The sequence below is a fragment of the Xenopus laevis genome, chromosome 7L, assembly GCF_017654675.1.
Source record: "Xenopus laevis strain J_2021 chromosome 7L, Xenopus_laevis_v10.1, whole genome shotgun sequence".
NCBI lineage: Eukaryota > Metazoa > Chordata > Amphibia > Anura > Pipidae > Xenopus > Xenopus laevis.
The window spans coordinates 49,661,731-49,680,078 of NC_054383.1; the positions used below are offsets into that span (position 1 = coordinate 49,661,731).

At 36.9% G+C, this 18,348-nt stretch overlaps 1 protein-coding gene across 1 annotated transcript in view; it reads left to right on the forward strand.

Moving 5' to 3' along the window:
• sh2d4b.L (SH2 domain containing 4B L homeolog) overlaps positions 1–17,505 on the forward strand; it is an 82,520-nt gene extending 65,015 nt beyond the window's left edge. Inside the window, exons 7-10 of the mRNA XM_041569028.1 lie at positions 8,459–8,612; positions 10,066–10,168; positions 16,838–17,058; positions 17,413–17,505. Of these exons, the coding sequence (XP_041424962.1) occupies positions 8,459–8,612; positions 10,066–10,168; positions 16,838–17,058; positions 17,413–17,505 (571 nt within the window). The remainder of the gene's footprint in view (positions 1–8,458; positions 8,613–10,065; positions 10,169–16,837; positions 17,059–17,412) is intronic.
• The last annotated feature ends 843 nt before the right edge of the window (positions 17,506–18,348 follow it).

Genomic DNA, 18,348 nt, shown 5'->3' on the forward strand with positions numbered 1-18,348 from the left:
GACGTCTCCCATAGATATAAATAATCCAAATTTTTAAAAATTATTTACTTTTTCTCTATAATAAGAAAACAGTATGTAAATATGAAAAAATCCATTATCCGTAGAACCCCAGGTCCCGAGCATTCTGGATAACAGATCTCATACCTGTACAATAAAAATAATTACATAAATTATTATTAAATAATGACTCAATTTACCAGATGGAGTCATTAAATCATACAAGACAGCACAAAGGCTTCATAAGTAATAACAGTCAGCTCACATTTGCATATGTGATTTTTTCAGAAACGTTTACATCTCCCTGGGATTCCCACCTCCTGAAATACTGCCATCCATCAAAATACACAAACTCTAAATGAAACATTTGTGTCAGCGCCACTTATTAATGTTTAGATCAAGGGCACAAGGAAGGACACAGGCTAACATTTCTAACAGGTCCATCTCTCCTCTGTGCAGAGACTCATTCACTCTTATCTCTATATTTTCGCATGCTATCGTTCTTATTCTGCAGATGCTGTAATAGAGTTATCATGCAGCTAGTGTAATATGGAAAACTTTACTAGCTTACATTATTAATCCTTGCATTATGAAATCCAGTCCAGTTAGCAGCCTGTTTACTAAAGGCCATTCTTTGACATGCAAAACAGTAAATTTTTATGCATGTATTTTGTGTATTTTTTTACAAATGTGTAAAACTCATACATTAATGTTATTCTGAGAATACCATTCACATAACTGTCATAGTGCATTACATAATAACAGGTATGGGATCTGTTGTCTGGAAACCCGTTATCCAGAAAGCTCTCAATTATGGAAACCCCATAGACTCTATTTTGTCCAAATAGTCCAAATTTCTAAAAAAAGATTTCCTTTTTCTCTGAAATAATAAAGCAGTATCCTGTACTTGATACTGACTAAGATATAATTAATTCTTATGGGAAGCAAAACCAGCCTATTGGATTTATTTAATGTTGATTATATATGAATGATTTTTCTAGTAGACTTAACTGATAAAGATCCAAATTATGGAAAGATCTGTAATTCTGAAAACTCAAGGTCCCAAACATTCAGGATAACCGGTCCCATACCTATATTGTGTGAACTTCACACACTTGGGTCAGTTTAGTCAAAAGCCAATTAACCTGCCTTTAGGTGTTTGGAGGGAACACAAAACCTTGTTGCAAATAGTGCCCTCACTGGAATACAAATTTACTATAGCACCGCAAGGCAAACATGCTATGCATTGAGCCACTGTGTCTGGTTCAATGATAGAGCCATAAATTAATTGGTTTAATGATAAAACCAGGCCAGGGACATTTAATTCTATTTCTGAATGTGCTTTACAAGTGTGAGTTTTGTGTTGCGGTGTTGAGTTTGCCCTGTTTGCTGACAGCCTATAATATTATACATACAGCTAACACATAACATGCAGAATGAGAACTAAATGACAGTGAATTCCAAAGTTTAACCTTGTTTACCGTTTGTATTTTCTCACAATTTGTTTTTAATGGATTATTTTCATTTGAGCAAAAAATTAAGGCATGCATGTAATGTAATATGTCTTTGAGATAGCCCAGCTGTGGTTGCAGAGACACCAATCACACACAAATTGAATGCTATTAATGCACAATGCTGTGCATGTGCAAGAATAAAATACTTGTACCATCACTTGTGGAACAATATCCTCACAGTGCCAGGAGCCTTGGGTTTAATTCTGACCAGGGTACAATTTATGTTACATTTGTATATTTCCCAATGTTTTCTCAAACCTTTGGGTAATGCAGAGCTGTTATATCATCTCTAAAGTTCCAATTAGACTAACTGCGAGAATCTTCTATACAAATTAAGATTACGTTTCCTAATTTATTTAATTAATTTGGCCAACAGATTTTTTTTGCCTCCTCCTTTATTATTATGTAAAAAAATTGAGTGTAATAATGATTGGTATAAACATTAGAATGATATAGGTGCCATTGCATTCATTGAACCAATTTTCTCTGTAAATAATACATTTTTATTAGACTTTGCAGCAGCTGCCTGGCAAGAATATTCCTTAGTCATTTTACATCTCTGTTTTGCCAAATGTAAGTAATGCAGTCTGGTCCTAAAACATTGGCATTCAGGCACTGCCAGATAACTGGATTTGGTGCATAAAGGAGGCTTACACTGCCTTGTGATTTTGAAAGACACAGTTAATCTTTAGGAAATGTTTTGCAGGAGCTATTTATATTTATGAGAAATTTCATAGGCCACAGTTGTTCACTTTGCTCACTTGAAAGTTTGATCACAAAACATCTATCAATGAAAGACAGCCGCAAGCTAAAGTGCAAACTTTATAACCAAGTTGTATCGGTTTTATGAGCAAGAGTTATACTAAACACTTGTTGTACAAACCCCCTTACAGTAAAACTTTACCCCAGAACAAATACTTAGAAGCATATTTATCAAGGATTTATCAAAGAATTTGAGTACTTCGATAGTCAAAGTATTTTTTCCAGCACAAATGCTCGTTTTCGATCGAATTAAAATTGTATGATCGAACGATTTAATCCTTCGAATCTAATGATTCAAAGGATTTTACAAAACAAAACGTTGACTTCTCAAAACTTGCCCAAAAGCCTCAGGTAGGTTCTAGGAGGTCTCCCATAGGCTAAACAGTAATTCCGCAGGTTTAAGGTGGCGAAGTGTCGAAGCCGAAGTTTTTTTTTAAAGAGACAGTACTTCGATTTTCAGGTGGTCGAATATTTGAAGGTTTTTTCAATTCAAATCGAATTTTGGCCTATTCGATGGTCGAAGTACCCAAAAATTACTTCGAAATTCGAAGTTTTTTACTTTGAAAATTCACTTCGACCTTTGATAAATCTGCCCCTTAACAAAACAGTATTAATAATTAATAATATTTAATATTAAGTCACCTATTAAAGAGTCTTATATCTATTACATCTTTTGCCTTGAGCCACCATTTTGTGATTGTCTGTGTGCTGCCTCAGAGATCACCTGACCAGAAATAATGCAGTTCTAACTTTAACAGGAAGAAGCGTGGGAGTAAAAGACTGAGCTTTGTCCATTAATTGGTTCATGTGACCTACTGCAACAAGTTTGAATGGCCTTGGTTTGTTTATGTGCACCTTGAATCGTAAGGTCCCGAGAGGTAGCCCTTAGTTCTTAAAATGGCAATTTACTATTTCGGATTACCCAATGGCTCATACTACTAAAAAAGTTTATTTTTATGCCAATGGTTTATTTAGACGTTTTACATATAAGATGTGTTATACAATATATTTTTATGGAGACCTACATTGTTCAGGGGTATAGTTTTCCTTTAAAAAACAAATATAATATCACTATGAAATAACATTATCTTTTAACCAAAATAATTAACTATAATTTATCTGGTTTACTAATTTGATTAAAATGTTGAAACATTTACTTTTAGCTTGGGTTTTCACCTCATGCATTTAGTGGCAAATTTTCTATAACATTCCCATTGTTACAAGGCTAAGGGCACACCTGCACTACAGTTATTACTGCTCCGCTCTGTAGTATGTAGTTTCTTATACATTTAGTTTTTAAGTAAAAGGGTTGCCAGGTCTTTCCTTTAAAACTGAATGCCTATAACTTGCATATACTGTGCTCATTTATTTAAAATGCCTAGAGATAACTGGCACTAAACAGCAATGCATTTAATGCATAATGAATGCAAATCGGTAAACACTCTTGTTTAATGGGATATACTGGTTGGTTTGTTTAGAGTTATTACATTTTAATGGATACTGATCAGATTCTCCATATATCCAGGGACACATACATAATAGATGTTGCAAAGACATTGAAAAAACTTCTGCCCTTAAGATGTGTTTGTGTGTGGGGAAATCATAAGGCTGTGATGTTATATTTATGGAGTTGATGTATCTGTGTGAATGTGACTAGCAGCGTTCATACTTAAATGGGAAATTACTGAAAAATTAGCAAAGTGGTGAAAAATTTGAGAAACTGGTTTGACACAAATTTCACTTTTGTCATGTGGCAAACTTTTTTTGTTGTGCAATACATTTGAGGGAAACTAAATTAGAGTCTAGCCCCCATATGTAATAAAATGCGCTAAGTTTGCCCTGTAGCAGTAACCCTTAGCAACCAATTAGATGTTTGCTTTTAAACAGGTGACTATTTGATTCTACCTGTTGATTGGTTGCTATGGGTTACTGCTCCTGGGCAAACTTAGTGCCTTCTTTTACATTACCCCCCTATGGGCATTTTGTTCATGGCACCTTGTTTCAGCTTTTGTCAAAATTTGCAAACTGGTGTCAAAATTTGCTGAATTGCATTGTAGTCAATGGATGTTTCGCTCACTATACTGCTACACAAATGCCATACAGTGCTAGAGGACTCCTATCCACTAGGCTACAACTGCTTTTTCAAAAGAAAAAAACACTCTCATGTTGCTAATTTCTTAAAGGGATACTGTCATGGGAAAACATGTTTTTTTCAAAATTCATCAGTTAATAGTACCACTCCAGCAGAATTCTGCACTGAAATCCGTTTCTCAAAAGAGCAAACAGATTTTTTTAAATTTAATTTTTAAATCTGACATGGGGTTAGACATATTGTCAGTTTCCCAGCTGCCCCCAGTCATGTGACTTGTGCTCTGAAAAACTTCAATCCCTAGAGGGATGTTGTCATACCCCTTCCCGGTGCAGGAACTTTATAAAGAAGTGCAGCTGCTGGGGATTCATGGTGTCAGGCCCCACTATGTTCTCACTGCAAAAGTTTTCCACTCCTACAAGTATAAGGGTAGGGCATTTGGATATTTGTACTAGTCACACCACTTTTTGACCCCTGTCTGTCACGTGCATCATGTTTGACGCTCAAGCATTGGGTTTTACATGCAAGCGCCTAATCTGATGCGCAAGCATCGACTTTGATGAATCTGTTTGGTGTTCATCATTGAGCGGTCCTCAAATCCATTATGCTTTTTTTTTGGCCGCACCTTACACATAATGCAAGCCTTCAACACAAGTATAACCCAACAACAACATTAGTTGAAGACTTTGAAGAGAGTGTTATTTGTATGATAGTGAGACAGCAGGACGTGGCTAATAGTGTCGCAGCAGGCCACACTCAACAACATGTAAGAGTGACTTCTTTTGTGTAATTGCATACGTCTCTTGAGAGCGCACTTGGGGGCAGATTTTTGCCAGTGAATGATCTGCCACACTTCATGCCATTGTGCCAGGTGCAAATTTGTTACCACTACGCTAACTCACTAAAATGTGAAGTTGTGTCTCAGCAGCCGGACACTGGCAACGTTTCGTCAGCGAGAGCATTTTATACCGATCTTTCGCTAGCGTTCAATTCTGCCTAGCGAAACTTTGGTAGTAATCTTACGCTTAGGTTAATTTGAATAGGTATGGCTATAAAAATGAACACAAAAATCTTTAATAGTTAGAACTTTTGAAGGCAATCCTACTTTAAAATATGAAAACACATCAGCATTTTTTCGGCATTCAGGCTATGGTGTCACTGACATAGGATTGAAGATGATGTAGCTTCATTTTAGTTCGTCAAGTCTAAAGTGGCAAAGGATTATCTGGTAAAAAGGTAATTTGTGCAGTAACGATTGTCAGCCTGAGCGAAAATTCATCTGGCGATAGGCTGCGAAACTACGTTAGCGGCTGTCTCTTTTACTAGTGAATCGTCCTCTATGCCTGTTAGTAAATTGGCGATGTGCCTGCGGATGGGATTTCTGGCAAATTTTCACTAGCGACGGCCACTTTGCACTTGGCTAAGTGCTCTTAGAGGCAGCACTCAGCAGCAGGACTTGGCTAATAGTGTAACAACAGGCAGCACCTATTTCAGAGACTTAATTTGTGTAATTGTAGACATCTCTAGACAGAGCACTTAGAGCAAGCAAACAACAGGACTTGGCTAAGTGCACTTAGAAGCAGCACTCAGCAGGACTTGACTAGTAGTCGTATTTTTCAATACACAATATACAACAGCATCAGCCTTAGAGAAGTGATTTTCAATTTAAGCAAACATTGAAGAGAATGCCAATATGATTGCAGGTATCTAGAGTTATAGCTAGGCCCCACCAAGATGAAAATTGCATGTTACAGACAGCAAATGACAGGCAGAATTGACAGACCCCCACCAGAAAAAATTTGCCGGCAATGTGGCAGTAGTAGAAGCAACATTATTAGGAGCCTTGACAGGCCTCAACCAAAATAAATTTGCTTACAATGCAGCAGTAGTAGCAGCAATAGTAGTAGGAGTCTTGACAGGCCCCAACCATAAAAAAAGTAGTATCAGCTTCTCAGTGACCACCCCACCTGTGGCACTGAACACACGATGGCAGGGGTGCAAGTCAGCACCTCCAGAGGGTACTGTGCCAGTTCTGGCCACTGGTCGAGCCTGGACAGAGAGAAATGCATGGGGTCATCATTAGTGCGAATGGTGTCCTGCACAGACCCTATGTAGTCAGCCACCATATGTTTCAGTTGCTGTTGGTGGCAATATTGGCTGCTGCCATGGCCTGCTGCTGCCTGGCGAGGCTCAAAGAAAATTCTCCACACATCCATGAGATCACCACCTCTACCTGCGCTGCTGATGCTAGGCCCCTTTCTTTTCTGGATGTGTGAAATAATGGAGGCCTGAGAAGTGTCAGACTGGGGGAAGTCCTCCACCAGTTTGGAGCACAGAGTCCTTTTCAAGTTACCCACCCTCCTCTATCTGGCTGGATACAAGGAACTCCCCCAGCTTGTATTATGAGTCAAGCATCAAAACAGATCTGGGGATCACTCCAAAGGCAAGTCTGCATGTGGAAAGCCATGTAGTAGACGTATAACAGAGTTAAAATGGCAAAACAAACAACATTTGCAAGATTAAAGGAAAAGTAAACCCTCAGAATTTTTTATTTTGCAGAGCTTTTTCACAGTTCCTCCGCTGGATCACCGAATCAAGGTAAAATTATAGATCAGCGCTATGAAAAAAAACAAATAACAGACCCTAGCGCAATATTGTTAATATTCAGTGAAGTCACCAGAGTGTTGCAACACAAATCTGTGTGTAGTGTGAATATCAATGGGCCAGCGCTCAAAATTGCTTGAGGATAGATAAAAGGGACAATTGACTTATATAGTGTAGTATTTTTTATTTCTGGGTGGTCACACACACTCTATAAAGGGGGATACTCCTTCTCCTTCACCTTTAAAGTTGTTACCATCACCTTTAATCCACCCAGCGGACCTGGTGCTGTGGTGTCGCTACATAGATGACATTATAATCATTTGGATAGGCTTGGAAAATGCTTTGAATGCATTTATTATGTCAATCAATTTAAATGACCTTAACCTTGAATTTTCACTGACCTACGATATAGAAAAACATTTTTTTAGACCTATAAGTCTATGTAAAAAATGCACAGATACATTTTAAAACTTTTTTCAAGGATTTTGAAAATGTATGTAATCCCCAGCAGTAACCATAATCCCTAATGGATAAAGAATATTCCATTCAGCCAGATGTGAAGGATTAAGAAAAATTGTAGTGAACAGGATACACTAGACAAACAACAGAACTATATGAGTAAGAGTCAGAGAAAGGGGATACAAAGAAGAGATGATAAAACAGTCAAGAGCAAAGGTAGATTCAGTACATAGAGATAACCTCTTGAAAAATAAAATAAGGGAAGATAAAGGGGAAGTAAAACAAGAAATAGTTTTTTCCACCACCTACAATCTCCTAGCCAATGATATAAGTAAAACCATTGGGGAATACTGAAATATGATACTGAATAAAAAACCACTATCCCAGGACAGCCTAGGGTTATATTCAAGAGGGCGAACAATTTAAAACAAATCTTAACAAATAGTTATGGTAATCCCAAGAGAGAAAATGGGGGGAGGAAAGAGAACACATGTGGGCCGGCTTCTATTCATGCTCACTGTGCATAGCATGCAAGTATGTTAAGAGATAGAATAAGGAAACCCGTGAACAACATAAAAAAAGGGATTGATTGTTACATCTGAAGGAGAAAGGATACTAGGCACTGGCAGAGGAATTGAACCACAGGACCCTAGTTAATTTTTTATATTTACAAATATGATTGTGTCTTGATCCATAGAAAGTCTCTATGTTCTAAAGTGCTATAGTGATTTTAACAACGTGCTATTTTCCAAAATAAAATCAATAAAATCACAATGAAATAAAAAATGTGGCTTCTCCACTCTTTGGTTGTTGATAATGAAGAGCCAGCCCCATAGAGGGAGAAGACCCCACCAACCACTGCCAGGGGGGACATGCACTGCACCAGGGTCCAAAGGATCTGGGCTTACGGGTGGTTACTGACAGGTTTTGGATCCCCGGCCCAGTAGCAGTGTGCCAGCTCTGCTGGCAGAACGTTTGTAGGGGGCCAGGGTCACATATCAGCTTTAAGTTCCCATATTCAACGTCATCACAGGATGACGTGGGAGATGAACTCTTCCTCTCCTGTATACGCACTCACTGCTGCAACCGGAAGTGATGTCATCCAGCAGAATCCATCTCTTTGTATTGCAAAGGTTCCCCTTCACAATCAGCACCACAGGATTGAAGAAATGGATTGTTTGATATACGTTTGATTTTTAAAAAGAAATAACCTGGAATTGATACTAATATGCTCTATCCACAACCAGAAATACACTGAGTACTGTATATACTCGAGTATAAGCCGACCCGAGTATAAGCCGAGGTACCTAATTATACCTACGAAAACTGGGAAAACTTATTGAATCGAGTATAAGCCTAGACACAACTACAGCCCTGTCTCCCAGCAGCGCACATTCCGCTAAAGCGACCCTCCCAGCGATCAACCAGACTTTGCAAAGTTGATGGTGACAGAGAATTGCCAAATGGATTACTGTGTGCATTATCCCACTGTCCCACTACCATGTGCAGAGGGTGCTGTGTGATATTGCCATCACTGTTAATCCTTCATATAACCAACAGAGGGTGCTGTGTGATATTGCAGTCACTGTTATTCTTTCATATAACCAACAGAGGGCGTTGTGTGATATTGCAGTCACTGTTATTCTTTCATATAACCAACAGAGGGTGCTGTGTGATATTGCAGTCACTGTTATTCTTTCATATAACCAACAGATGGCGCTGTGTGATATTGCAGTCACTGTTATTCTTTCATATAACCAACAGAGGGTGCTGTGTGATATTGCAGTCACTGTTATTCTTTCATATAACCAACAGATGGCGCTGTGTGATATTGCAGTCACTGTTATTCCTTCATATAACCCAACATAGGGAGCACTGTTATTCTTTCATATAACCAAAAGAAGGGTGCTGTGTGATATTGCAGTCTCTCCCCAAGCGAACTGTTGGTATAGGAATGATTAAAAGTGACTGCAATCTCAGCTACTGCCCGCTGACTCGAGTATAAGCCGAGGTAGACTTTTTCAGCACATTTTGGATGCTGAAAAACACAGCTTATACTCGAATATATATGGTAATTGCTGCCTCTGCAGCTCCTTATGTAGACAGTGGGAGGGCTCAGGGATAAGATTACATTTACGTTTCTCAGTATGTGAAACATAAGCAAATTTTTTACGAGGTTTCATGGAAGATTTTGCTGTTGGTGAAACTAAAATGTACTAGGGCAAATTTTTTCGCTCTTCATTAGTTGCAGTTAAGAGCATCTGTGTGTATAGAACATATCAGCTTCTCATATCAGATTTCATATCAGGTTTTGGGGATTGTGATATCTGTGTGGTTTTTATGAATATGTGATGTATCTACATATCTCATGAGGCACTAGTGTATTTATAGATAGTGGCAGTGGGGTCTCTGTGTATGTATGAGGCTTTTGAATTTTGCATGTATGTAGTATGCTATGGCCTCTGTGTTAGTATATAGAGCTTAAGGATTTTGTGTATATAATCTTGCTGGGGGGAGGTGATACCTCTGTCTGCATGAGCTATAAGGTTTACATGAGGGAAGCAACTCCATAGACATACCTGACCGTTGTGGTTTCTTAAGTTTATAATAAGACTTATGAACACTCCTGCTGAAATTCAGGAACATCATGCACTTTTGACATTATGGATCATTGGCTCTTGTCTGAGAATACCAGATACAGCTGTCTTACTGTTTTCATGTGATGGGATTGTTATACGGTCAGGTATAGACATACCTGACCGTTGTGGTTTCTTAAGTTTATAATAAGACTTATGAACACTCCTGCTCAAATTCAGGAACATCATGCACTTTTGACATTATGGATCATTGGCTCTTGTCTGAGAATACCAGATACAGCTGTCTTACTGTTTTCATGTGATGGGATTGTTATACAATATGGGGCTTATAAAGTAACATAGGTGCTAAATTGCACCAGTGCAGTTATCCAGTAAGATCTTTGGTATCATTTTCTTACCTGTACTAGACAGACCAAAATGAACTGCTGTTTGACACTAAAAAAATGCACAGGTGGAATTAAGTACCTACAGTATGTTAGTAAATCATAGTAAATCAGACATATATATTTATATATATATATATATATATATATATATAATACACAAGAGTGATGAATATCTTGTAAATTGTATCCTTACAATACAAACGGTGCTTAGTGATCAGTCATTGGTTATAATTGGAGCTTAGTGATGTAATTTCTGTCATCTTGGAGTTCCATGATCTAACATAGTAACATAGTGAAATGAGGCTGCGACCACAAAATACATATAGACAAATAGGTAGTTGGCTAGCTTAGATATATTGCAATATATGGACAAACAATCCCTGTTTTGTTTAAAGGGTAAGGCATTTTTCAGTAGCAGTATCCACAAAATGTCTCTGTATTAAATATATAATGGGTCGAGTGCAGAGGACTCTTGTATTTGTCTATATATATATATATATATATATATATATATATGTAGCGCTATAATAAACTGCCTTGTGCGAGGGCAGTTCTAGCTACTTTCCTTTGTGGGCTGATACCACAGATGAGCTCTCTTTCTCAGGGGCAAGCCCTCGCAACGCGGTGGAGGCAGGGTGTACTGTAACTTTAACTGGGTGCGATAGCACAATGATGGGCGCCAGTAGTTCTTTAACGGTTTAACATAGAACTGTGTTTATTGAACAATAGCACATAGATCATTCAGCACATTGATCCACAATGGAGCATAGAACATACACAGCAGCATAAAGGAAGCATATACTCACAGCACGTATAGGCTGAATCCCCACAGGCTAGGGAATAAACAGCAGAGAGTACGTTGACAGCATGTGATGGATATTGCCCAGTTTTCAGGATATCTTCCAGTGGCAGACTTGGGGAATTCCTACCATCCCTATCTCAACACTTTAGTCCTTACTCCGGGTCAGTAATACCCTGGGATCTTAATACCTCTAATCTCCTCGGCGGAGCCTTGAGCTGCTCAACTAAATAACCTCTCTATCACTCCTAGAGTGATCTATAATTGAGTATAGCTGTCTAATTACTAGGAATTACTTCCCTTCCAGCCTGCTTGGTTGGGCTAAAGCAATGGACCCAGACCTCATGGTTCCTAAACCTTTTATACTCTGGCACAGTGCCATCTGGTGTACACTGTGTGAACTGCAGGGGTACATAAGCACAAGGTCCCCATAAGGACACACTGAGGTGTCATATAACTAGGGATGTGCCTGTCTGTAAAGTGTAAGGGTGTCTAGGATTTTCACATCCCTATATATATATATATATATATTTGGTGAAAAAGAGATTTTTTTGTTTATTTGTTATTCCAACGTTTTAGTTTTCCTTGAGACCTTTGTGAGTCAATAAAACCCCCTTAGCGAAAATGTGAAACAAAGCATTCTGAAACATTGGAAAATAATAGGGACAGATGAACAGCTGGTACAAAAAGTTCCAAAGAAGCCAAAGTTCAGGGCCAAAAACCCTGATCCTTCAGATCCAGTTGACAAATATGTACAGAGGGGTCAAGAGAATTTTTTAAGCCTACGACAGGTGTGTATAAATGTGGAGGGTTTGTGATGTGTAGTAAACTGATTTTGGGCACACATTTCACACATCCACACATGGCAAAAAGTACAAGATTAGACACAGAATGACATGCAACTATGGTAATTTATATTATCACATGCCCATGGGGGCTGGTCTATTGTGGTAAAACCGTCAGACAGCTTAAAGAGAGAATTAATATGCATAGGGCGAGCATAAGAGCAGCCCTGGATCTGGAGAGGAAAGCTAAAATGGCTGACAGCAAAAAGAACAAGACATAGCCCAACAACCAGTTGTGAAGCATTGGGCAGAAGCCAGACATGACACATCTGCATTTTGATGCATGCCCATTGACTTGGTTAACACACACCATGGGGGTGGAGATATGGAAAATTAGTTTTTACTAAAGGTTTTGGATTCATGAGTTAAATCGCGTAACACCCAGGGGTCTGAATGGATATAATGCAATGAATTGTTTCTTAACTTAGAAAATATAGAATGGTGATATAGTCTCAGACATCCTTTTTTAGTGAAAATAGTAACAGTATAAAAAGTAAGATATATGTAACAGATACAGATGGACACAACTAAATGTTTTATACAATTTATTATATAGATACACGTAAATTATATTGTAACACATTCTAACACATTATATTTTACAGGATGGATTACATATGAAGGTTTTGAGAATAGATTTTAATTCACAGAATGGAGACACCTAGTGGTGAAGTAACATTAAATTGAAGTTTATATACATTTTAATGGATGTTTTAACACTTGGTAATGACCTCTTAACACTGATGTAATGATATATGAGAATGATTTTGATTGGCTGTGCCTAATTAACATTATGACGTCTTTTTGGCGCCTTTTTTTAAAGCTTGTTTGCACAATTCACATTATATTGATAAAGGTCCCAAAGCGGACCGAAATGTTGGAGTGGCTATATGTGTGTATAAATAAAACACGGAATTAAAGGGAAGTGCTGGTCCAGGAATTGTTTGTTCCATATATATATAATTTTTTTAAACACCTGCACTCCACTCTCTGTGTTAAATTAAATTGATATATAAATATAGGAAGTTTAAGTTTCAGTTTATATTAAAATTTAGGGATGCACCGAATGCACTATTCTGGATTCGGCCGAATACCAAACCGAATCCGAACCCTAATTTGCATGTGCAAATTAGGGATGGGAAGGGGAAAACATTTTTTACTTCCTTGTTTTGTGACAAAAAGTCGCCTGATTTCCCTCCCCGGATTCGGTTCGGCCAGGCAGAAGGATTCGGCCGTATCCGAATCCTGCTGAAAAAGGCCAAATCCTGGCCGAATCCCGAACTGAATCCTGGATTTGGTGCATCCCTATTAAAATTATGACAATAAACTAATTTGCAGGGATGCATTTGGCCCGTGGACATCAATGTGACAGCTCCAATATACTGTAGAATAGATATTAATGCTGTAGTAGAGCATCCAATCTATGCAAACATACAAAACATGCCCCCTAAATGAGACATTTCATATACATTAATATTTTTATTTTTTGTTGGTGAATGGAGGGCAGGTGTAAGTAAGAAGCAATTTGCCTATAACTAAAGCATACTTCATTAAGAAGGGAAAAAAAAGAAATAAGCATGAAAACAGACTGTGGGTTCACGTAAAAGAAATGTACAAGTACTTTCATTCTAATCCTTGTTTTTTCAAGTCAGCCTTTAATAGAGCTGCACTAACCTTTGAGTGTAAGCAGATTTTGCACCTATTTGAATTACAATATGTTTTTCTAGATAACTGTCTGCTTGCTCTACCGTTTTATACTGCCCTTAATTAGAATATGAACTTTGACAACAACTCATGAGGTTTAATAAGGCAATGTCACAAATTAGTAGTAGATTTCTGTGTGTGTTTGTGCTGAGAACTCCGTGTGAATAAAGACCATTGATGTACTAGGTTAATGACTGTTTTTCACATAATACAAAGCTGTGTAATGAAGCAGAGGATTGGTAAGTGGAAATATCACTGTGCTTACTGCAGTATCTTAATTCCTCAACACTTTGGTTTAATTATCATCACATTTTTGAATGGAAATTTTCAATCTGAACATTGAAACAGTATTGGGAAATAAATTTCTACTAATAATATGCTATATGCTACATTATATAGATACACTTAATAGATAAACTGTACTAAACATGTTGTACTATGCAAGCAGTAAATCATCCAGTAACATTCATAACTTTTTTCTATTTTTTAATAAGATATTAATAGTAAAGAAATATAATAAAAATGTCTATTGACTCATTGCAATTTTGGTACTATGTACTGCAGGTATGGGATCCCTATCCCATACGTCAATGCAATTTGGCGAATTTTCGCAGTTTTGCAAATTTTTTGGCAAAGCAAAACTGGTCAGATTCACCCATCACTAGCCGCAAGGTTATTATTAGCAATTTTCTGCTATCATTCTGTTAAGGATCACAAAAACCAAGGTGTGTTGTGATATGGAACCCACGGCCACTAAGAACATGTTTGAATTGCTGTTTTTTACAATTTAATTAGCCCCCATCATATGTAGAATCTAATTATTACTTCAGACCTTCACTTGGACACTCTAGTCCTTGAGAAAAAAACACATATATTCAGAGGCAAACGGAAATCTGCACACATTTACTCACAATCTCATTAAATATATGGTACACTGCATTTGCAGTTTAGTGAATAAAAATGCATTGACACTTAACAGCTAGCACTACTCCTAACAACATATATTGCAAAAAATGAATGGAGGACGCTGGGGTAACAGAACGCTGCTGCAAATCTTCCTTTATTCGGAGTGTATCACAACCACTACATGTTTCGGGCAGACATGCCCTTTGTCAAGTGGGACACTTGACAAAGTACTCTCTTGAGTATTTTACACTTCTGAATACTTCTGAACACTTTTATTAAAATTAAATTTTTATCATATCTGCCCCACTGATTAATGATGACCATGAATCATGTTAAACTCACCTTCTAATGCTAGTGCTCATACTACACTGCCTTGACATTCATCACTTGGACAAGGGTAATAGTAGACTAATGTCTATGCTACTGGAAAACACTGCAGCTATGCGAGCATGGGTTCTCCCTGCTTCATTTGCCTTTGTGTTAGTGAGCTTCTTTGTAACTATTTGGGTGGGTGCCAATCCCACGATCAGCAAGCACTAGCTTTGATGAATTATTAGAAAGTTAGGGTGTTTCAAACATGTATATATGTATATATATACTTTAATTGTAAAGCACTGTTAAGGAGCCGCAGTGCTGAACAGTACATAAAAGTAAAATATATATATATATATATAAAAGTATACATGGGGGAGACAAATCACGTAATAAATATACACAGAATCATAAAACAAAGAGTTTAAGTGCTAAGTGGTAAGAGACATAATAGTGGGAAGGACGTCCCTGCCCCGTAGAGCTTACAATCTAAGTTGGCTATAGATGAGATCTATGTCAGCAGTCAATGCACAGATTTTTGAACTGCTATATAAATGACTCCATCTAGCAATGGTTCGGACTGAACCCATAGCACTATTAAACTATGGGCCCAATTTGCTAAAATTCAGATTTCCTTTTTTTCTATTAATTGTATTTTTCCTCTAATAATTTGAGATTTAAGTGTAAACCCCACCCTCTAGTATAAAACTTCATCAAGTAAATGCAGTCAAGGTCCCAATTTTTAGAGGTCATAGAATTATTTGTATGTGTTTTCAGATCTGCATCTGCATTTTTTTTTTCATTCGTGCTTTTTATATATACAGATCTTTTAATAACTTTCATGGCATTTGTGTTTTTTTTCGAGAAATAGAATTTAAGGGGCCCATTTACTTAGTGAAGGAATAGAATAAAAAAAAACTTTGAATTTTGAATGTTTTTTTTGGCTACTTCGACCATCGAATTGGCTACTTCGACCTTCAACTACGACTTAGACTTCAAATCGAACGATTTGAACTAAAAATCATTCGAGGTGCAATGTTTTAGGTAGAAGAAAAAACGTTCGATCGATGGATTAAAATCCTTCGAATCGAACGATTTTTCGTTCGATCGAACTATTTGCGGTAAATCCTTCGACTTTCGATATTCAAAGTCGAAGGATTTACATTCGGCACTCGAATATCAAGGGTTAATTAACCCTCGATATTTGACCATATGTAAATCTGCCCCTAATCGTTGTTTCAAAAATCTCTAATACCACTAAAATTCTATCTCAAATAAATGGGCCTCCACGTTCTGCAATGTTATAGAATTTTGTCCTTTTTTTACTGGCTGCTTTTTGTATGATTTAGTAAATATGGTGGAGAAAAATGTGGAAGAAAAGTGCAATACAGGTATAGGTTCTATTGTCCAGAATGCTTGTGACCTTGGTTTTACCAAGGGTTTTTCCCGCATAATTTGCATTATCAAAAACTTAAATAAACCCAATAGGAATGTTATGCCAACATTATGGATTAATGCAGCTTAGTTATCATCAAGTACAAGGTAATGTTTTATTGTGTTATAGAAAAAAAAATTGAATTATTTGTTTATAATGGACTCTGGGAGACGACCTTCCCTTAATCTAGAGCTTTCTGGATATTGGCTTTCCCGATAAGAGATCCCATAGCTGTATATGGATTAGTGCCATAATGACAGGTGTTTTTCATTATACACTAGTATTTATACTGTACATGGGGAAGGAGACTGCTGTAAACAAAAACTTTGATAGTATGTGAAGCCTCTGCTGCAGTTTTAACAGCAAGGCTTCTTTAGTAAAAACATAACTATATAAATGCTCTTTCTCATTGTTTATACTTTTGTCAGGAATTATAAGTCGAGAGGAAGCAGAAGAACTATTAATGAACAAGCCAGAGGGATCCTTTCTTGTCCGAGTTAGTGAGAAGATCTGGGGCTATGCCTTGTCTTACCGTCAACAAACTGGTTTCAAGCATTTTCTGGTGGATGCATCTGGGGATTACTACAGTTTTCTTGGTGTGGACCCCAACAGGCATGCTACGCTTACAGACCTTATTGACTTTCATAAGGTATCTCTCATGAAGACATTAATGTTTACATTAGATAGATAGATAGATAGATAGATACGGTTTTCAGTCCTTTTAAATTTGTGAAAATTAAATTTTTGTTGAGTTGTTTTCTATGACAAAATTCTTCTGTGATTTAGAAAAAAATGTGATCACAAAAAAATATGAGTTTCAATTTATTTCCAATCAAAATTTCAGAGTTATTCAATTACTCACACTATGTTATAGCAGTGGTGTTAACAGCATATAGGTGATGAGGATGGTTAAAAAAGAATTTCATGCTAATTTGCCTAAGAGCATCTTTTGAAATCATCTTTAAAATTAGGTTCTTATTCTTATTCTGGCTCTTTTTTCCAGGAAGAAGTCATTACAAGTTCTGGTGGGGAACTTCTTGTGGAACCTTGTGGGCAGATCAAGAACACTCCTGACTATAGCATCTTATTTGATTAAAAATGTAAATTGTTACATTTTAATAATATGGGCATTATATAGAAATACAGACTGTACACGCCAATGACAAGTGGCACTAACAGGAGATAAAGATGTCCACAATTCCACAAATGATATTCTAAACAAACAAAACATGCTTGCTGAAAATCCCTGAATGAAATACAGACACATAGTTCTTGTACTTTAATTAAGCTCTTTTAATTTTACTACAGATTAGTTTCTAGGAATGAATATGTACAGATCTGTACATTTTAATCACTGTGATTTACCTAAGAGCTATTACATATAAGAATAAAATAGCAAAAATCCCCCTCAGAGAAATGTTGCAATTTTATACAACAAATGCTTCCTACTGCAAATACTGTATATGTGTGCTTCATAAATAAGCTGGGCACATATATATATATATATATATATATACATACACATACATACATACATACATATATATATATATATATATATATATATATATATATATATATATATATATATATATATATAGTAGTCTGAAAGCCGGCACTACACGTCCAAAGGTCAAAGTTGCCTGGGTGCAAAATGCCCAAAAATTAGGTAAAGTAAAGGAAAGAAGAAGCTCGCACTCACAGGACTTATCAAGTCAAAAAAAGGTGTTTATTTGGATCAAAAATCAACTAACGTTTCGGCTTGCACTTTGAGAAAGGCTTGAGTGCAAGCCGAAACGTTAGTTGATTTTTGATCCAAATATACACCTTTTTTTGACTTGATAAGTCCTGTGAGTGCGAGCTTCTTCTTTCTTTTATATATATATATATATAACAAACAGGGGAAAGTTGTGCTCACCACTAGTTTTTAAAATCATTA